General features: G+C 42.8%; 1 protein-coding gene, 1 long non-coding RNA gene and 1 other non-coding gene across 7 annotated transcripts; 1 reads left to right on the plus strand and 2 right to left on the minus strand.

The window, feature by feature from the left end:
* Window positions 1-28: 28 nt before the first annotated feature.
* Window positions 29-2074, plus strand: Gm17115 (predicted gene 17115). Its single transcript, NR_168031.1, has 2 exons — window positions 29-708; window positions 1022-2074. It is a non-coding gene; the product is annotated as a predicted gene 17115 (long non-coding RNA).
* A 5236-nt stretch (window positions 2075-7310) lies between these two features.
* Zfp811 (zinc finger protein 811) lies at window positions 7311-21692 on the minus strand. Of its 5 annotated transcripts, XM_030249792.1 has the most exons (5): window positions 21417-21692; window positions 20659-20723; window positions 12447-12573; window positions 12022-12082; window positions 7311-10508 (listed from the first exon to the last, which is right to left on the minus strand). In XM_030249792.1, the coding sequence occupies exons 3-5, from the start codon at window positions 12532-12534 to the stop codon at window positions 9041-9043; spliced, it is 1617 nt and encodes a 538-aa protein (XP_030105652.1). In that variant the 5' UTR covers window positions 12535-12573; window positions 20659-20723; window positions 21417-21692; the 3' UTR covers window positions 7311-9040. The 5 variants fall into 5 exon arrangements, with proteins under 5 accessions (XP_030105652.1, XP_017172959.1, NP_899000.2 ...); XM_017317470.2 differs by lacking the exon at window positions 20659-20723 and having other exon boundaries at window positions 12447-13087; NM_183177.3 differs by lacking the exon at window positions 20659-20723 and having other exon boundaries at window positions 21417-21566.
* Gm23294 lies at window positions 12202-12365 on the minus strand. The gene has a single exon (XR_003952432.1). It is a non-coding gene; the product is annotated as a U1 spliceosomal RNA (small nuclear RNA).
* Window positions 21693-21840: the final 148 nt, after the last annotated feature.

A 21840-nucleotide genomic window follows, 5' to 3' on the forward strand; every position in this document is an offset into this window, starting at 1 on the left:
TGAGTCACGTGCACGCCTCCCAATGCTTAAATGACAGAAAAAGCATCCTCTCGAGTGTACTGTGGCGCCAAACCTCTAATCCGAACGTAAGGCTTGATACTTGGGGTCTAAACTGGAGGTGGGATTCCCAAACTCTACTTCTGGCGTTACGTGTGAAGGGGATGAATACTTTATATTTTACATGGATTTAAACATACGTAGAAGTCTATTCTTTAACAAAGCAAAGATGTCGGCTAAATTCTATTTGCGTGAGTGAGAAATGGCATTGAAAAGAATGATGTGAATTATGCCTATTTGGCTGCGCTTCTAATATTCTCTCTCATTTTGTGATCGATGGTTGTCACCAAGGTCTCTGTGGCTGGGGATTTACCCATTCTGCTTACTCTTTTCAAATTCTCTCTTGAACCCACCTCGCCACTATTGCCCTCACAAAGTCACTTCTAGAGCAAAACATTTTGGGAATGGAAGGACACAGAACCATTCTTAAGATTCGAAGCATTCCAAAGATTCTTCAGTAAGTGGAAGTTTGCGCAGGTCGCAGCGGAGCTCCAGGACTCTGAACACATAAACCTGGAATACTCCACAGATGACTTCCAGGGCAGACATTCCTGCAATCAGGAGAACCAGCCTGACTGCGGAGGTAGAACTAAGTTCACAGAGGAATGGTAGAAATCAGAAAGGAAGCCTTGAAGAGAGAAGATTGGAATTGTAAGCCTGCTCTGGGTGCTGAAAGCGTTATAAGAGGCCGGGGGTGGGGGGGTGGGGGTGGGAAGCAGTAGACAGATAATAGATTCCTGCTGTGAAGAAGGTGAAGAAGGTGCAAGCTTGGAACAATGTCAGGGAACCTGCAGACAGGTATTTTAAGTGATATTTTAGAAGACAGGAGCGAAAATAGGAAAGCTAAAAAGACTTGAGGCGCAGCCAGCAAGATGACTAGATGGCATTTACAGATTTTGTTTAAGAATTTATTATTTTTTTAAAAATATGTTTGTGTGTCTGTGTGCATGTCACGCAAGAACAGATGCCCATGGAGGCCAGAAGAGGGCACTGAATCCGCGGAGATGGACTTATAAACTGCAGAACGTGGGTCCTGGTACAGAATTTGGGTACTTTACAAAAACAATATGCACTCTAAACCACGAAGCCAGCGTTCCAGCCCCCAACTCTTCAGACTCCCACCCAGTTCTCTCTTCTTCACATTTATAAAAAATATTTAATATTTACTGACAAATTAGCAGACTGTGTCCTTCTCTGCTTTCCATTTTTACCTCTTTTCTCTCTAGTTCCTTTCCCTATCGTTTCTGTATTATTTTCCCTTTCAGAGATTTCCCCAAGGAACACAGGCTGGCCTGGTTTTCAGGGTCTCTGGTCTCAGCCTGCTGCTAATGGCTGGGACGGCTTTAGGTTATCTGCTTGCAATTCTGTACTTTTAAACAAGCTTCCCTCCTCTGCACCCTCATGTCACTACTGTCCCCTTGTAGTTACTTTTTCCTTGCCTACTGTTTGTCATCAACACGGGAAGAACTGAGTCAGTCCTTGGACTCCATCTCCAGTGTGGTTTCTCCTGCCCAGGACATTCAGCCAACTTCAAATTGACTTACTTCAACGTTCGGTGCGCGTATACTTGACATCTCTGTGTCTACACTGCTAGGACATCATCATTGGTCCCCTTTCAGATTCTTCTTTGCACCCGCCTCAGCTCAATGCCTCCTACTTCAGGACCACCTTTATGTTTCTTTTCCTTTCTACTCGTAACTAATGTTGTTGATACACTTGTTCAAAACAGAGTCATACTGTTCCTCTATTTTCTAAAGTGATTGGTATTTGAGGCATGGTACTTTGTGGGTTTAAATGCACTTTACAATGAGCCTAGCTGTGGATAGTGACTATTACAGACACTATTTCCCTGTTAACCTGGTGGGCCAAACATTATGCAGCAGAATTAACCAAAACTTCATCCCTACTACAACCTGAAAATTGCAATCAGTTCCATTTCAAAGAGCAATATGATTTAAAAAACAACAACAACAATAACCGGTGATTTAACCTCAAATAAAGAAGCTTTATTGGAAAACTATAATAAACATTCAAATCAAGAAAACGCAGCCGGACGTGGTGGCACATGCCTTTAATCCCAGCACTCGGGAGGCAGAGGCAGGCAGATTTCTGAGTTCAAGGCCAGCCTGGTCTACAAAGTGAGTTCCGGGACAGCCAGGGTTATATAGAGAAACCCTGTCTCAAAAAAAAAAAAAGAAAGAAAGAAAGAAAGAAAGAAAAGAAAAGAAAACACAATTCTACCAAAAATTACTAATTCCACAGTAGTGACCTCCAATTCAAGTGAATTAGATGACATCTTAGACAATGAAATCCAAAGAATAAGCACACATGCTCAAGAGTGTACACACACACACACACACACATTCGAGCACACACAAAGAGGCCACAAATGCCTTATTCACAAATTCCGACAGGACATAAACACAAATTAAGGACACTAACAGAGAAAGGGTAAACCCTGTGGCCTTTGGGGCTGACAACTTATAAAGAGGTCCCTCATCACTGGCTTGATGATTTTCATCAACAACTCCTTTGGCCTGCGGGCATATTTCTGCATGTCCTACACCACTGGACTCCTAAGAATTTCATGGAGGTAGAAGGCCTTTGATCTCTGGTTGGATTTATTTCCCATCCGCTGATGTGCATATGTGTTACCACTAAGTCCAAAATGGTTGCTATCTCCTGCTCTTTTGGCCCAGGACTGAAGATTTAATATATCCCTGGGGTAAAACTATAAAGGTGTACTTGGGCTCTGTGTCTGCTGGAGAGAAGACTCTCTTCCAGGGGACACAGGGGACACTTAGGAAACCTTAGAGCGTTTATGCGCATTACTAAGCTCATCCCTATCCTTTGTCAATTTATCCAGAGATGCTGAGAGCAACCGACCAGCATCATCACTTTCCTTATTTTTTCCCAAAACTGTCAAAAGTTTCATAAACAGAATCAACAAGCCCATTGCCACCCACAACTGGTGAATAGGGATAATCAAATGCGTTTATCTCCTTGGGTCTGTAAAATAGTTCACTGTATGAGCTTTTAGTCCTCTCTGAGCTCCCAGCAAAGGCTTCACTAACTGGAAGGCTTCCGTAACTGTGGGTGTTGGCAAATTGAAAAACCCCTTTCAGATACTTAACAGATTCACCCTTACAGTTCTAGTGCTCTAGAACCACTTCTGGTACCAAAATCTGTATTAGTCTAGACTCTAGAAATCTATAGAAAGGGGATGTATTAGAATGACTTAAAGGCTAAGTCGAGCTAATCCAACCATGGCTGGCTGTGAAAAGAAACTCCAAGGATCTAGTAGTTGCTCGGTCCACAAGGCTAAATGACTCAGCTGGTCTTCGGTGTACAATGGAATCCTGAAGAAGTAAGCTCTAAGCAATGCCAGTGAAGGAATGGATGTGCTCGTAAGGTGAGAGCAAAGAACAAAAGCATCCTTCTGTTTCCAGAAGAAGGTGTGGCCTAGATTAGAGGTGGGTTTTCCTAGCTCAAAAAAAAATCTGAATTCAAGGCTTGCCTTTCTACATCAAAAACCTGGATTAGAAGTGGAGCCTCCTACTTCAAATTAATCAACCCCCCATCACAAATGTGGCCAGTTCACTTGGCTAAAATAGAACTGTGTTCATATGAGAACTAACAAAGAGGTTGATACAGTCAAGCCTTGGGCTGAAGCCCCTGGTGTGACAGACATACTATAAAGTAGGAAATACATGAGTAATCTGAACAAACTGTTCCTAAAATATGAAACCAAGCAAAGGAGGGGTATTGAGAGAAGAGCAAAACAGACAAAGGGGACTATCCTGGTCATTCAAAGTCAAACATGGGAAGACTTGTGTTGAGATGGAGATCCGGGGGAAATGTTAGTAATAAGGAAAATGGGGTGGTTATTCACCCCTAAAATATTTAAAGCCTGAGCAGTAATTCACAGAAGACTGAAAGGTTACACTGAGCTGTTTAGTTTTTGTTTTGTTTTTTGTTTGTTTTGTTTTGCTTTGTTTTGTTTTGTTTTTAAGAAAGCTAGTCCTGAGAATGGGCAATTATCTTCCCAGTATATTATAAACTCCTACTATTATAAAATGTATAATAGTAGGAGTTTATGCATCCAGTTTGTGTTCCATTCAGTAACAGTGGTCATGGAAAGAGAAGAGACATATCACTCACCAGGGGCCAGTTCAAACCAGATAGCCAGCTCTAGCAGGTGACTGGAAGGCTAGGGCACGACTCTGTGCCCTCTTATGAATGTCTATTGAGTAGGAAAGACAAGGGAATGAGTGACTTAAGACAGGGAAGGCCTTTATTTGGGGAAAAGCCTACAAAAGGAGTCTCTATAAAAATCAAAGCTTTTCTATCTGTCAACACTGAGGTGGTTATAGAGCAGAAAAGAAACAGGGGAAGAACATTCAAAGGCTCCATTTCAGGCCCGCAGTTGCCCTCTGCAAGAGGGAGGCAGTGAGCAGTCAGTTGAACAATGTTAGCTGATGAATTTATTCCTGGTTAGCCATTATCTGGGATAAAGGCTCCATAATTCTGGAGCAAGAACAGCAATAATCTAGAAAAAAAATGAATCAGACTACTGTCATTACAGAAATTGTTCTTGTCCAATCAAAATCAAGGTTCCTTACAAAATGGCATGGCCCTGACTGATATCTGGGGCCCATTCTTTGCCAAGAAACACAAGCTGGCCCCACGAAGACCATTGGTGGTAGGGTCATATGCAGCAACCCCTTTGCCACTATACAGCACCTAAAGATGACTGAGCTCTATGGCTCAAGGAGAGCCTACTGAGGTTAGAGAGTGGTGGATTAGGAACGGTCTCCTTCCATGCTGCGCTACTCAGCATTGCTTTCTGTTCTTAAGAATTGACTTTTAATTCTGTGTATGCATCTGTGTGTCTCATGCATGTGCACATTCTTGGTTATCAGTCATACATGAAGGACAACAATCAGACATCTGTATCCCCACCTCCAGCATTACACTCCAGTCAGTGACCACCACAGGAGAAGGAGCAGACGGAATAGAAAAGCATACTGAATGTGCTGGTGCCTGCCTTCAGTCCCATCACTTGGAAGGTAGAGGTGGCAGATCTCTGTGAGTTCAAGGTCAGCCTGGTCTACAGACCGAGTGGGACAACCAAAGCAAGCAAACAAACAAGAGTATGAAAAGGGCCTGGAGTCTTGTGTGGTTATTCCTTCCAAATTGAAACATTTCTCCTGAGAGAAGGAAGGAAGATTCATGTGTGTCAGTCTCATGACACAAGGCCCAGGAAAGTCAGAGAATTAGAGAGTTTGCAAGAAGCAAGTGTTAGGGAAAGGAGATTCTGGCACTGAGAAACTTGGAAGTTGTGCAGAGAACAGCAGGGGCGACACTCTAAGGAACCATCCCCTATGCTGGGGTTGGCTTTTCAGTGATGCAGGTGGATTTGAGTAACCTGGCCTCCTGTCAGTCACCACAGGATCTCATGTGTTCACTGAGATGGAATTGAGTGAAGTCACTCAGGTTTCTCCTCTATGTCCTATGTGGTTTGAATGGGAGTTTTTAATATTGTTCCAGGAAACGTTCGTGAAACCCAAAAGACCACCACTTGGTTGCCAGGCATTGGTGGTATGTGCTTTTGATCCCAGCCCCTTGGAAGCAGAGGCAAGTGGAGCTCTGAATTCAAGGCCAGCCTGATCTACAGAGTGAATTCCAGCACAGCCAGGGCTACACAGAGAAACTCTGTCTCAAACAACAAACAACAACAACAACAAGAACGACCTTGGTCATGATATCTTTTCACAGCACTAGGACAGTGACTAAGACAATACCTAACACTAACACCCCGGTTCTGAGGTCATTACACATCAAGCGTCCCACCTCATTATTGGACACTGATACCCATCACTTTCAACCTTATCCTCAAGCCAAAGTTTGTCCTCTACATTGAGCTTTCCTCCCAGCAATGAGCAGCTTTGACAATCAGGAGTCTATCTCGATGTGGTCTGTTACAAACAACTCACTGGCCTGGCTGTGGTGGCTCCAGCCTTTAATTCCAGACACAGGTGGATCTCTGAGAGAGGAGGCCTTCATTTACCATACAACACAAACTAAATAAACTTGGAAACATGACCTGATCTATGATTAATACATATGTATCTTGCTTAGTGTTTGTAAAAAGTTAACATTTTCTCTCTTCTAAAAGCAATTTTTAAATAGTTCAATCTTAAAGGGAAGGACACTGTACCTACCAGGCTTCTGTAGAGGAATGAAATTTATTAAGTACTTTAAAGTACCGAAAAAAATAGAAAGACCCGAGAGCTGAGAACTGGTCATTAGTAAGTCCTTAAGGCTGGGGTTTTGGTGCCTCAGGGTGAGTGGGTGGGCAAGTGAGTGTGAGAGTTGGTGAGTGAGTGAGAAGGTTGCTGGGTGGATGGAGGGGCCTCAGCTGTCCCAATCTGGTGCAGGGAACCCAGAAATTTCCTGAACAGCAATGGTCCCTAGCCACAATTAAGGTTTAGAAACACTAGGTCTGAAATCTGTGAAGTGAACATCAGTATCGACAGGGCAGATTAACTGGGTAGAAAGAGAGAGATAGCCAACTGAACAAAAGGCAGTGATCTTCCTTCTGCCAGATCCTTTTTGATCTGGACCAGAAGGTGCCACCTACAATGTGGGTGGGACTTACCACATCAACAAGAAAATCAGAACAGATGTTCAGGTGAGGGTCCTCACTCAGGTGTTTCTAGTCTGTAGCAAACTGACATTAAAACCAAATGTCCTAGACATACAAGGAAGTAATTTTAGAAAATAAACGCCAGAGAGAGAAAAATAAACATATACAAAACATAAGCAATACAAAATCAAGAGAAAGATGGTTTAAAGGGGCTAGAAGATATTATGGTGGGTAAAAGCACTTTGCAAGCATGAAGACCTGACTTTGAATCCTTAGCACTCATGTAAACCTGGGAATGGCTTCAGTCATGCCCATACACCCAGAACTATGGGGGAATTGGAGAGGGGTGGATGGCTGGATTTGACTGGCTGCCAGTTTAGTTCGTAGTTCAGTGAGATATGCTTTCTCAAGAGAACAAGGCAGAGAGTGATAAAGCAAGCCACCCATTGTTATTGTTACACCTGCCTCAGTATCAACACACACACACACACCATATATACAAATGCATGGTCTTACATACACACACTTAATACTATATTTTGTTCATGAAAATAAAAGTACACACAAAATGGTCAGACCCAGGCACATGAAAGCAGTGCAAAAATTCCAATATTCTCAAAAAGTAATTTTTAATTAACCACAATTGCTTGAAAAAAGGCATTTATGAATATTGGCATGTTACAATTAAATGTCAGTTCAACAATGAATCTAACACAATTCACAATGCAAACAGAAACGTGCCAGATTTGATTCGAGAAGAGATCACCCATTAAACTCTAGATTTCTGCTTTAAGAAACCTTACAGAATCATTTCACAATAGTTTACTTTTCTTTTTACCGCTGTTTTTTGTTTTGTCTTGTTTCCTTCACATGTGCTGATTACTAGTCTCCATCCCAAGGGTATAAGCTGTCATCCTATCTCACATAGTTGGCTTAAGCTTATTTTGTAAAACAAAATTTAGAAATAGGAGTCCAGAATGAACTACTGGGCTGGAGAGATGGCTCAGTTTTTAAGAGCACTCCCTGTGTTTACAAAGGGCGTTTGTTCAGATCCCAGCACCTACAAGGCTGCTCACAGCCATCTGTAACTCCAGGCACTCTTCAGGGTGGGGCAGGCAGTGCACATATGTGACACACATTCACACATGCAGGCAAAACACTTACACACATGAAATAAATAGTCTAGAAAGATTTTTTAAGTAGACCCCATATTTAAGGTTACTCTAGGGTAGGTTCTTTCATGTCTGTGAAATTAACTGTGCTAATGAGAGGCTTTTCAATATTACCTACACACAAAGGGGTTCTCTCTGCTATGACTTATTTTTTATTGTGTGTGTGGTTAATTTGCCTGCATATATGTCTGTGTGCCATGCACATGAAGGCCCCACTGAGCTCAGAAGAGGACACTGGGTCTCTTAGAACTGGAGTTGGGACAGTTGTGGCTTTCCATGTGGGTGTTGGGAATCAAACCTGGATCCTCTCTAAGAACAGTCAGTGCTCTTAACCACTGAGGCATCTCTCCAGCACCCTCTAGTTGACTTCTTATACATATTTGGAGGAAGCAGAGAAGTGAAGACTTTCTACATTGCAAACATGCACCAGGTTCCTCTACAATCTAATCAATGCCATGCCTTTCCCATGATTTGGGACCACAAAAAGTTTAAGCATCACTTGTACTCATACAGCTTTTCACCAGTGTGAGTTTACTCATGTAATTAAAGAAAACTTTTAATATAAAAACTACTACTTCTTCTTCTTCTTCTTCTTCTTCTTCTTCTTCTTCTTCTTCTTCTTCTCCTCCTCCTCCTCCTTCTCCTCCTCCTCCTCCTCCTCCTCCTCCTTCCTCTTCTTCTTTCTCTTCCTCCCCGTCCTCTTCCTTCCCCCCTCCTCCTCTTCCTCTTCCTTCATCAATTAGGCTTTTTTTTTTTTTTTTTTTTTTTTGAGACACGGTTTCTCTGTTTTGAGACAGGACAGCCTCAGCTGTCTTAAAACTCCCCCTGTAGACCAGGCTGGTCTTGAACTCACAGGGATTCACCTGCCTCTGCCTCCCAAGTACTGGGACTAAAGGCATGCACCACCACTGCCTGGCTTCCATATTATTTTTTAAAAAGGTTCCCCCTCCACTCTGGCTATTTCATGGGTTTTTGTTTTTTAAAATCAATCCTATAGGGAACTTTCACATATTGTTAGCAAAAAGTCCCCCTTTTCTCCAGTGAGTTTATGTGAAAACACCACAGCTATTTAAAGGCTGTGAACACTGCTTACAAACAAGCCTATGGATTTATGCCACTGTGTATGGCTTTCCCATATTGCTTCCATGCATATAGTTTCTATTTAGTGTTGAGTTCTCTCGTGCTTTTTAAGGTGACTAAGAGACCGAAAGCCTTTCCCGCATTTCTTACATTCATGGGGTTTCTCTCCGCTGTGCATCAGTGCATGGTACTGAAGAGAACTTAAATGAGTGAATGTTTTGCCACATTGCTTACAGACACAAGGCTTCTCTCCAGTGTGAATCATTTTATGTTTCCGCAAAGCGCTCTCAGAACTCACAACTTTCTCACATTGAGAACATACATACGGGTTACTGCCACTGTGGATCTTCTCATGACTCCGAAGAGTAGTAGAGCAGAGAAACCCCTTTCCACATTGTTTGCACATGTAGGGTTTGATGCCACTGTGGATTATTTCATGTCGTCTTAACTGAGTCAAAGACATGAAGGCTTTTGCACACTGCTTACACACATAGGGCTTCTCACCAGTGTGAATTCTCTCATGTATCTGTAGGGTACCAAGACGAGTGAAAGCCTTCCCGCATTGCTTACAAACAAAGGGATTCACACCGCTGTGAACTATTTTATGCTTTTGGAATTGAGTCCAAAGCATGAAGGTGCTCCCACACTCCTTACATACATATGGTTTTTCCCCAGTGTGAGTTCGTTCATGAACTTGTAGGTAAGTAGAGGTAATGAAGGCTTTCCCACACTGCTTACACACATAGGGTTTCTCTCCAGTGTGGAGTCTTGTGTGTCTCTGAAGGGAAGCGGATCGAGAGAAAGCTTTCCCACACTGATTACATGCATAGGGCTTCTCACCAGTATGAATTATTTTGTGCCTTAAAAGCGAATTCAAACGAGTAAAGGTTTTCTTGCACAGTTTACACTCATGGGGACTCGAGCCAGTGTGGATTCTTTCATGTCTTAGGAGAGAACTGGAATGTCCAAAGGTCTTCCCACACGTCTTACACGCATAGGGCTTTTCTCCAGTGTGGATCCTTTGGTGGACTTGTAGGGAACTCGGGAAAGGGAAGGCTTTCCCACACTGCTTACACTTAGAGCATTTCTTTGCATGGTAATGTTGTTCATGCCTCTTCAAGGAGCTGAGAGAAGTACAAGCTTTCCCACAGTGTTTACATTTGTGGTGTTTTTCTTCAGCAGGAGTCCTTTCATGATTCTGACCAAGTCTCAAGTCTTCATCAGGCTGTTTAGTTTTATCAGATTTCTCTGCAGGCTCAGCACTTTGATGCTTCTGAAGAGACGGGGAAGCGCTGGAGGTGCCCTGAGATTCCTTAGTATACACATTCTTTCCATGTTCCTGGACTTCATTTGACTTCTGCCCTGGCCTAGGTTTCAGTCGCACATTTATAGCTAAATGGCCAATGAGTACATTGACAAACCCATTTCTTTTACATATATGTACTCCTGGATAAAATTCATGGTTCACAGTGCCCTCTGTAGAGAATTTGAAGATCTCTGCACACTCATGACCTTCTTTACAGTCATGGAGTTTCTCCACAAGTTGACATCTGTAAGAAATGAAAAAGTGAATTGCTCAGTTTTTGATTATTAATGATTTACTAGTAGAAATATTAGTTTTATACATTCTGATGATTTTGAACATATTTTGACTGGATGTTATGCAACATGATTGAGGACAGCTATAATTATAAAGCAAGTGGTATAATGGTATAAAAAAACAAAGACGGACTGGAGACATGGCTCAGTGGTTAAGAGCATTGACTGTTCTTCCAGAGGTCATGAGTTCAATTCCCAGCAACTACATGGTGGGGTGACTCACAACCATCTGTAATGGGATCTGATACCATCTTCTGGTGTGTCTGAAGATAGCTGCAGTGTACTCATATAAATAAAAAATAAATAAATCTTTTAAAAAAGCCACAATGACAAGTTGCGTTATATTGTTTACATGTTTGGTAAATACTGAAGGTATGTCACATTTAAACAGAGATTTCAATACTAATATTGTACACAATTTGATGTACAATACTGATGACAAAAATCATGTTGTATTTTGAACTACTTAATGTTGTGGTGGTTTGAGTAAAAGTGGCCCCTATAAACTCATAGGGAGTTTATATTGTGTCAATATTGGAGGTATGGCGGTGTTGGAGCAAGTGTGTCACTGGATGGGCTTTGAGAAGGTCAAACTAGGCTTAGCATCACTATCTCTTCCTTCTGCCTGCAGATCCAGATGCATAACTCTCAGCTACCTCTCCAGCACCACATCTGCCTGCATGCCTCCATGCTTCCACGCCATGACAGTAACAGACGAAATCTTTGAACCTGTAAGCCAGTTCCAATGAAATGTTTTCCTTTATAAGAGTTGCTGTGAGCCGGGCAGTGGTGGCATACGCCTTTAATCCCAGCACTTGGGAGGCAGAGGCAGGTGGGTTTCTGAGTTCGAGGCCAGCCTGGTCTACAGAGTGAATTCCAGGACAGTCAGGACTGCACAGAGAAACCCTGTCTCGGAAAAAAAAAAAAGAGTTGCTGTGGTCATAGTGTCTCTTCACAGTAATAGAAACCTTAAGACAAATGTCTACATTGAGGTATTTTTGTTTTTTTGAGATAAGAGTCTCACTTTGAAGTGCTGAGTGGCACCTAACTCAAAGAACCACCTGTTTTTGACTCCCAAGTGCTCGGATTAAAGGTGCAACCCCACCCCCACCTATGCATGTTATCTCATCTATTAGTTCTTGTGTAAAAAAGTTCTCTGGGTTTTGTTTTATATGCACTTCCTGGCTAAGATGGTAGATAAATTTATACTTCATTTTCCATAATGTATATGGTGTAAAGTTTGTACATGTGAAGTATGATTAAGTTTCTCTCCTGGCTTCATGACACTCCCATGGTTTCCAACACTCAAATCTCTGAGATATTCTCACTGATGCTATGAAACATATCAGCAATCTTGGTGGCAATTTCCTGAGATCAACTCAGATTGATGCTTGATATATTTGTTTCTTTTATCTCTTGGTAAAATGTCCTATGACACCACAAACCTGGAGGAGCCTGGATTACCTTAGTTTTCTCCCAGAATTTTGGTATTTATTGTCAATCTTTTGGTGTTTCCTTATGTCTCCTAAAAATACAAATTAAGATAAATCATTGGGAATTATTATAGTACACTACAAACATTAGTAGAGTCCAACTAAATTCGTGTAGTAAGCCCACCTCATATAATTACCCATTTCCCCCTACTTCAGGTCAGAGAGAGAACACAGTCCCCCACTACCTCCAATCATGCACTCAAGACTTCTGCATTTGGGGAAATCTCAGGGGTCCGCACATCCCAAGAACAGTGGATGAGCCGTACTCTAGGAAAGCGCCTTCCTGATGGTGGTGTCTCTCTGCCAGGTGAGTATAACCCAACGGTTCTTTACCATACTTCAGCTTCTGCAGCAGCAACGATGAATGACCTATTGTGAGTAGGATAATGTCTTTACCTATGGAAACCACATTTCTCAATATCTCCTTCATCACGTCTTTGTAGAGCTCCTTTTGGGATAGATCCAGCAGAGCCCACTCCTCCATGGTGAAGTGCACAGCCACATCCTCGAAGGTCACCAGCTCCTGAAAGAGCCCACATGCAATGTCACACAGATGAACTTCCTGCTACCAGAGACCTAGGTTTCATAAGAACTTACTGTGACACCATATTCCAAGTTCCATAGATGCAAGTTGTCTTGGTCACCATACTCTTAAACTGTTCATGCATACTAAGATTCTCTAATGCAGCGATTCTGACAGTAGACTGGAACAATCTGGTCAAACAGCAGCGGATAGGGCAACCTTTGCCCTCATAATATGTGCTTATTTCTTTTTGTCCACTCGGTCACTGTAACAACTTTTATAAGAAACTGTGATTATAGCCAGGCAGTGGTGGTGCATGCTTGTAATCCCAGCACTTGGGAGGCAGAGGCAGGTGGATTTCTTAGTTCCAGGCCAGCCTGGTCTACAGAGTGAGTTCCAGGACAGCGAGGACTACACGGAGAAAACTTACCTAAAAAAAGAAATAATATTTCTGGTTGTGAGCACTGCATACTTTTCAAGAGGATTGGAGTTCCGTCTTCAGCACCCTCCTGCCCTACCCAAAACAGAGTTGTATAGAGTGAATCTCTTGTGCACTGTATGGATACACCACCTGTCAATTAAAAAAACCTATGACCCATAGGAAAGGGTAGAATAGAAGGTGAGGCATCCCATAGACATAAAGGATTCTGGGATAGAGCCAGGCCTTGCAATTGTTCGGGTGGGGAGGCACAGACACATGAGACCTGAGCAGACTGTTAACTAGCCGCGTAACAGAACTTAGATTAGAATAAACAAAGTATAACAGCCAAGGTGTTTGTAAACATAAGTGAGTCTCAAACTCATTATTTCTGGGAACAGGGACATAGGAGGAAAAACACCACTAAACGGAGTTGCTTTGGTCATGGTGCTTCCTCACAGCACTTAGAACAGTGACTAAGACAAGTAGGTATTTCATCACTCTTCATGTGAGGGACTTGAATATATTCTCTGAATATATACTCTGTGATTCCCCATAAACCAAATTTGGAAGTGTGTACCTGCTTTCTTATGGAGCATTCTTAAATCAAAATTGAGTAAGACTTTTATGATGCAGGGTCAGAGAGGTGACTCAGCAGTTAGGATAACTGGCACCATAGCCTGTAAGCCACTTTAATAAATCGCATGTGTGCTTGTGTGTGTGTGTGTGTGTGTGTGTGTGTGTGTGTGTGTGTGTGATCATAGCCTGTAAGCCACTCTAATAAACCATGTTCATTCTATCAGTAGTACTGTACCTCCAGAGAACTATGACTTATACAAGAGGAATATAGAGGAGTTTTAAGCTTTCGGTTAGAAAAGCCATTGAATAAGTTAGAGTTCATTTAAGGGGACATGTTTACTACAACTTACAAGGCACAAAGGCTGAGAACGGAGTTTTAATTTGAGATCAGCACCTTTAAACCAAAAATTCCTCTGGAAGCATTAGGACAGCAGGAAAGGCCTCTGAACACAAAGCTGCAACTGGCAGAGGCTCCATCAGAACCTGCGGCAAGCCTTGGGAGTGCCATCCACATAGTCCTGACTTTAAAGAAATGAAAGACGCAAAATTAAGAGTGTCCCAGGGCATCAATGCTCAGGCAATGTGTGGCAGAACTGGAATATCTTCACGGAAGCCTGAGTGTCGCTCTGTGATGCTTTCGAGGAAGATGTTAAAAGGATGATGGTATGAGGATATGGTTTTTGGTTTTTGATTTTGGGTTTTATGTTTGTTTGTTTGTTTGGTTTTGGTTTTTTTCAAGACAGGGTTTCTCTGTGTAGCCCTGGCTGTCCTGGAACTCACTCTGTACACCAGGCTGACCTTGAACTCAGAAATCCGCCTGCCTCTGCCTCCCAAGTGCTGGGATTAAAGGCATGCGCCACCACTCCCCAGTGAGGATATGTTTTTAAAACAAAGTTTTTAAAGACAAAGCGGAGGTGGGGGGTGTGAGATTATGAACTAGTTTTATCCAGAGGTAAGACATTGTTTCAGTGTGAAAAAGGAAAAGATAAGTGAGACAGGACAAAAGGTATGAAGAATTAGAGAGAGATGTTACAGAAAACAGGAAGAAAAAAAAAGAAAGGAAAAGAAAACAGGTTCTGGATTCCCCCAACCCCCACTTCAGGTTTGGTTTTCCTTTTGAAAGGGCCAGGAAACTTCAGCAACCACTAAGAAGGCAAACAGAGACACAGTATGTTTCCTATGGCATCTAGTCAAAGAAAATAAATACCCCAAATAAAAATAAGTACTCCAATTAAAAAATGGGGTACAGAGCTAAACAGAGAATTCTCAGCAGAGGAATTTCAAATGACCAAGAAACACTCTAAGAAATCTTCAATGTCCTTATTCAACAGGGAAACGCAAATCAAAACAATTTTTTGATTCCATCTTACATCCATCAGAATGGCTAAGATCAAAACCTCAAGAGATAGCACATGCTTTTGAGGGTATGAAACAAAGGGAACACTCCTGCACTGCTGGTAGGAGTGCAAACTGGTACAACCACTTTGGAAACCAATCTGGTGGTTTCTCAGAAAACTGGGAAAAGTTCTACCTCAAGAGCCAGCTATACCACTCCTGGGCATATACCCAAAAGATGCTCTACTGTACCACAGGCACACTTGCTCAGCTATGTTCATAGCAGCTTTATTCATAATAGCCAGAAACTGAGAACAACCTAGATATCCCTCAACTGAAGAATGGATAGAGAAAATGTGGTACATCTATCTACACAATGGAACACTAATCAGCTGTTAAACACATCGTGAATTTTGCAGACAAATGGAAAGAACTTGAGAATATCATCCCAAGTGAGGTAACTCAAAGCTAGAAAGACATGAATGGCATGTACTCACTTATAAGTGGGCATTAGCCATAAAGTGCAGGACAACCATGTTACAATCCACAAACCCAATAAAACTGGGTAATAAGGTCCCCAAGGAGGATGCTTGAGTCTCACTTAGGGGAAACTAAACAGTCATTGGAGGTGGATGGAGAGAGGGAACTGGATAGGAGAGGAGCTGAAAGGAGAAAGGGGATGGCGATCAGGTATGGGGAAAAAAGGAGGCTGGAGAGGGCTGGAAGTGAGAATGCAAATCAGGGCGAGGGGAGGGTGGCAACTCTGGTAACTAGCTGGAGGCTTCATCCAGCAATGGATGGAGGCAGATGCAAAGACCCACAGCCAAACATCAGGCGGAGCCTTGTGGAAGAGTAGGGGATAGAAGTGAGCAAGTAGGAGGGGGGTCAGGACACCACAAGAAAAACCACAGAGTCAACTAACCTGGGACCATGTGGGCTCACAGAGCCTAGGCCATCAACCCGGGGGTGGGGGGTAGCATGCAGGAGCTGGACCTAGACTCCCCCTACACATTTGTAGCAAATGTGCAGCTTGGTCTTCATGTGAGACCCCTAACAAGTGGAGTAGAGGTTGTTTCTGTCTTTGTTTCCTGCCTTTGGATCCCCTTCCCCTAACTGAACAGCCTGGTTGGGCCTCAGTGGAAGAGGATGCACCTAGTCCTACTAGGACTGGATGCCCCAGGGTGAGGTGGTACCCAAGTAGGGCTCCCATTCTCTGAGGAGAAGAGGAGGGGCCAGTGGGGGGAAAGATTTGTAAGGGTGGGACTGAGAAGAGAGGAGGGATGGGGGCTATGAGAGAAAACGTATGTAAAGTGAATTTAAAAAATAAAAATAAATAAAAGAAAGAAAGAAAATAAATACTGCTTACTTGGGATCAAAATCATAAAATGACATGGCCTGACGTTTCCAGTCAAGGTGTTTCACAACCAATCCAAATGAACACCATCCCTCAGAAATCTACTTTACAACAACTTCCTTTACAACAGATGATTCATTACAATTTAAACCTGGTTGTAAACTACATTCTTTAAACAATGGAACCCAAAATAAATTATTGCTAAGATCTTACTTTTAAATAGAAGAAAGAAAAAGCCCGCAGTGCACCATATTCCCAGAGAGAATCTCATCCAAGTACTAACCAAGCCAGCCCCTGCTTAGCTTCCGAGATCAGGTGACATTGAGCACACACAGAGATATCTTACATTTTAAAGATAGATTTTAGCTTACAACTTTCAAGGTATGAGAACTTTCACCTGAATATCTGGGCTTTCTGTACTATAAAAAAACCAAAACTATAAATTAAAATGTGAACTTTTTTCCTCCCACCCATTTCTAATCACAGCCCCCATAGTAGTTAAAATGAAAACAAAATTTCAATTTAAAAACGTGTTACTACTTGCAGATATGGCTAATGAAGTTGTAACTTTTCTACACTGTTAATATTACAATCGTGTCTTTAAAAAGTCCAGGGCTTGGCTGGGCTGATGGTACACACCTCTAATCCTGTGACTGAAGAGGCAGAAGACCCTGGGGAGCTGAAGACCAGCCTGAGCCTAACTTCCCAGCTAGCAGGCTTACTCACTCGGCGAGACTCTGTCTCAAAAAGAAAAAGCTAAAACACACACAAAAGGCAAAGCAGACTTTGGAGGAAAAGAATCATTTAATACTACAAAACAGAAAAAAAAGAAGGAAGGAAGGAAGGGAGGGAGGGAGGGAGGGAGGGAGGGAGGGAGGGAGGGGAAGGGGAAGGGAGGGGAGGGGAAGAGGAAGGGAGGGGAGGGGAGGAAGGAAAGAAAGAAAGAAAGGAAAGAAGGAAGAAAGAGGCTAGAGAGATGACTCTACGAGGCTGTCTGCTCTTCCAGAGGACCTAGGTTTAATTTCTAGTACCACATTGTGTCTCATAACTGTCTATAACTATAGTTTCAGATAATCCTATGCCCATTTCTGGCCCCTACCAGTACCAGGCACACATATGGTGCACAGCCAAACAGGCAGACAAAACACCTATACAAATAAGATAATAAAACAGTTTTTAAAAGATAATCAGTAAAGTGTTTATGCTTAAATTCATCTATATATACAGTTACATGGATATAAATATTATCTACATGTGCTTACATTTTTATATTGTATATGCAAAAATAGAATGACTCAGAGGATGAATAAGTTAAATTATTCCAACTAGTTCCTAGTTCATTATGTAACTAGAATATACTGACAATTTTGGAGCTTTGGTTTTTTTTTTTTTTTTTTTGAAAAACACAAAAATATTATCAGATATATTTTTTGTTTTAATGCCGTGTGTAGGAGGATATGGGGCTCCTTCAGCTGGGAGGATGGAGGCAATAAGTGAGGCAGACTAAAGTCTCATGCAATAGCCAACTTAAGTCAGAGCATCGGACAGTTTTTACTCTGAGGGTCAAGAGGAGTCACATATGCAAACTGTACGATCACAAGGACAAGCCGTATTTGGTGGACAAGCCACTCATGGCAAAAATGGTTTTTTTCTGTAGACACATAAACAAATAACAGTAGACAGTTGTAATGAATAATCTGAAATAAACTCACTCTGTTATACCTGGGAGGGGCACAAAAACACACTCCAATATCAATTTCGCAGTTTTGAGGAAACTGGGGTCAGATACTATTCTTGTCTTGTTTTCTTGGAGTTTTCTCACAAGCACTCAGAAGTCTAACTGACTCCATTCTTAGTGTTCCAACAATAACCGCCTGGAGCTCCAGATCCAGGGCCCTGGGGCCCTCTTCTGGAGTCCAGGGGCATCTTCTCACATATGCACACTTACTCTAATAATTAAAAATAAAATACATCTCTATAAACATGGAGCCACTTTATTAAGAAATGTTTTCTAAATTCTGTAAAAAAAAATAAGACAAAAAGGAATGACCAACTTAAAAAAAGAAGATATTTAAAATTATAGCAATATGATATAATTTTAGAACAAGAATATTAAAGCAAAAAGGGAACTGCTTTTAAAGGAGAAAGGAGGTTCAGGTAGCATTGTTCTGATGTTAAGAACTGCTCTAAAGTAGGCATAAAAAAGAAGTAAGTGGGGGCTGGAGAGATGGCTTAGTGGTTGAGAGCACTGGCTGAGAGCATACCTCTTCCAGAGGTCCTGAGTTCAATTCTCAGCAACCCCATGGTGACTCACAAACATCTGTAATAGGATCTGATGCTCTCTTCTGGTGTGTCTGAAGACAGCTACAGTGCACTCACATACATAAAACAAACAAATTTTTTTCACATACATAAAAACAAACTTTTAAAACAGAAGTAAGAGAAAGTGGGTCAGCAAATATGGCCCAGTGGCGTCCTCAGTTTGAACCCTGGAACTCACAGAAGTGTGGAAGGAAAGAACTGACTGCAAACAGTTGGCCTCTGGCCTCCACTGGGAGACCGAGGCATGTACATAACAACAAGGAAAACCTTTCCTAAGCTGTGAGTGTAGCCAGGTGTCGTGTCACACACACATCCTTAATTCCAGTACTCAGGAGATAGAGGCAGGCAGGCAGGTTGAGGCCAGGCTGGTCTACAGAGCTAGTTCTAGGATGGCCAGGGCTACACAGAGAAACCCTGTCTCCAAACAAACAAAGCTGTGAGGGCAAAGCTAGAAAGCTTAAACCTGTCACAAAGAGTCAAAGTGAGTAATTGAAAATCTCTGTAGGAGATAAAACTTGTATGTGGGGTATGTGATAAAGTTGGCAATAACGAGATGCTTATGTCGCCAACCAATCTCCATCACACATGAAGAAAATCTGAAAACAAAGACACTGAGAATCTATACACTCCAAATTCTGGAGTCCTTAAAAGACCGTGTAACAATTGCCGGGAGTATTTATACACACAGGAATAAACCTGGCTGACATCCTCAGCTCTGGGAAATAATTTGGACAGATTAATACTTGCTACTCAGGACAACTCAGATTTGTTGCCTTAACACTTGGTCGAGACATAAAATATTTTTCTAGGCAGATTTTCCTCAAGTTTGTGTCTTTCCTCTAGGCGTGTGAGCACTGATTGATTCATTCCCAGCCTGAGCCAGCACATACCAGTCCTTCCTGTAGTCCTAAGCACAGATGACCTCAGAGCAAACTGCTCTAATCTGGGCGCTAACTGTGGCATCTTGATCACATCAGGCTCTCTTATCTTTTGTCCGTTCCTTTTTATTCTGGTTTAAGCACAGCTTTCTTTAGCCCAACCCTATGAGAAGCTTGTGAGCCAACACGGAGGGCTTTCCCCTTTCACAGTACATTCACAACACTGTCATGGCTTACCTCCATCAGGACTTCCGTTTTCAAACAATATTTAGAAACAAACCACATCAATTACAATTTTGACAGAGGCCAACCCTGTCCATCCCAGGTATATATGGCTCTCCCTTTCTATGAGTCGGACAATGTTAGGAGGACTTGGAAAGTCAGGGATTCAATGCCAGTCCTAAGAATCCTTAGTCTAAGAGTACAGGTCAGGGAATTTGGAGGAAGAGTCCCTTGAATCTGCATCCTGGTTAGCTTCAACTGTCAACATGGCACAGTCTATAGTTATCTGAGAAGAGCATCTCAATTGAGAAATTGTCTGGATCAGATTAGCATGTGGATAGTTAATTGATGTGGGAAGGCCCAGTCTATGATGAAAAGAACCTTCCCTAGGCAGGGGGTCCTGGGCTGTATAAGAAAGCTATTTTAGCATGAGTTTATAAGCCAGCCAGCATTCCTCCATGGTGTCTGCTTCAAGTGCTTGCCTGAGCTTTCCCTCTGAATTCCTTCAATGATGAACTGTGACCTGAAAATAATAAGCCAAAAGAACCCTTTCCTCACGAGCCATGCTGCCTTCAGTCAGTATGTTACTGCAGCGACAGGATGAGACTAGAGCAACCTGCAAGGCTCATTGGAAAAGCAGGTGCCACTGAAATGAGACAAGGAAAAGACGGCGGGGGGTGGGGGGGGGTGGGGGGGGTGGGGGGGGGTGGAGGGGGGCGTGGGGGCGGGCTGCTTGTAGTTAGTTCATGTTGCAGGTTATGCCAAACCTAGAATGGCTCCATTGTGTTCAGCAACAACGTTAATCTGATTTGCTCGAGTTTTAAGCATAAGATCTCATAGAGGAAAAAGAGCTACTATTTGCCAGCACTCCAGAAGGCACAAAGTGACATCAGTAAACAACTCCTGAAAATGTACCAAATTTTATCAAAAACACTAGACGCATGAGCTTATCAACCACAATATATGCAACCCCTCACCTGAATTTCTACAAGGAGCACCCCAAAACCAGAGTGTGGCACACAGGCAGTGATCACAGGGTCAGCTGTCAAGAGAAGGGGAATAACCGTGGGCAAGGACTCCCTCCCGCCTTTGTCCTCGCAGTTTCTCCGGCTTAGTTGATCGATGAGAATTATTCGATCCTCAACAGCCCTCTTTGTCCCCGTATTAGCTCCAATGCCTGGACTCCAGTAAAGCTTTGTGTGCTTTCAAGCCTTTCTAACACTTTCTTAACCATTCTGCAACCTGTGTTTTGGTTCATTATTGTGTGAAATGTTAATATGTGGTTTAATGTTAGTGATTAAGATTGGAATAAAAGAGCAGTGGCTGCCCACGGCCAGAAAGAAGGCAAAATCGGGCTTACTTGGAAAACTGTAGTCAAGGAAAAAGAATTTATTGGCTATTTAATAAATCGTGACAGTGTAAAAAAGATCCATGTCTCTGTATGTTTCAGAATAACATGCACAAGATCCGGGGGTCAACACACCTCTTACCTCCTCTGGTGCAGAACCCCCAACCCGAGTACCTAGTCTCCACCACCCTCTGCCACCACCACCCACTCTGCCTAGACCTGGCACTGCGAGAGACCAGATGTGTCTGCTTCAGTGAGCGCTCAGCAAGAGACAGGGCAGCCTGGACCAGCTCCACCCGGAGGATCCCGCTCTGAGGCTCATCAGAGTCAGAGAGACCCCTCTGCAGACGAGAGCTGTACCCCACTGCCACAATCGCCCGCACGAACCATTTCCAGAGACATGATGTCCTAGTGTCCTCTTGTAGTTCCTGCAGTCAGTGGAGGTGAGGCAGAAATGGAGTAGAGAGAGAGAGAGACCTGGAGATTCCCTGTACAGATGCTAACAATCCAGATCCCCAAATAAGGCGGGGACCAAAAGGGGATGTCTCAGTGATACGTAGCGGCCATCTTCCTAATGCCTGGATATTTCATTGGATATGCATCCCAAAACAACTTGCCTGGTTGGCCATCAATCCACAGACCCGCCTCCTAAAGCTTTAGCGACTGGAGGAGCACACTCACCTACCACATTGAGATTCAAATTAGAAATTTTAGGTTCAAGCCTACCCAGACTGCATAGAGTACTTTCCTAGATCCTCACTGGCCCCACAGTGGGAAAGGGCAGAAGCAGAGCCCTGTCCCAGCTTTCCTG

The sequence above is a fragment of the Mus musculus genome, chromosome 17 (assembly GCF_000001635.26).
Source record: "Mus musculus strain C57BL/6J chromosome 17, GRCm38.p6 C57BL/6J".
Lineage (NCBI taxonomy): Eukaryota > Metazoa > Chordata > Mammalia > Rodentia > Muridae > Mus > Mus musculus.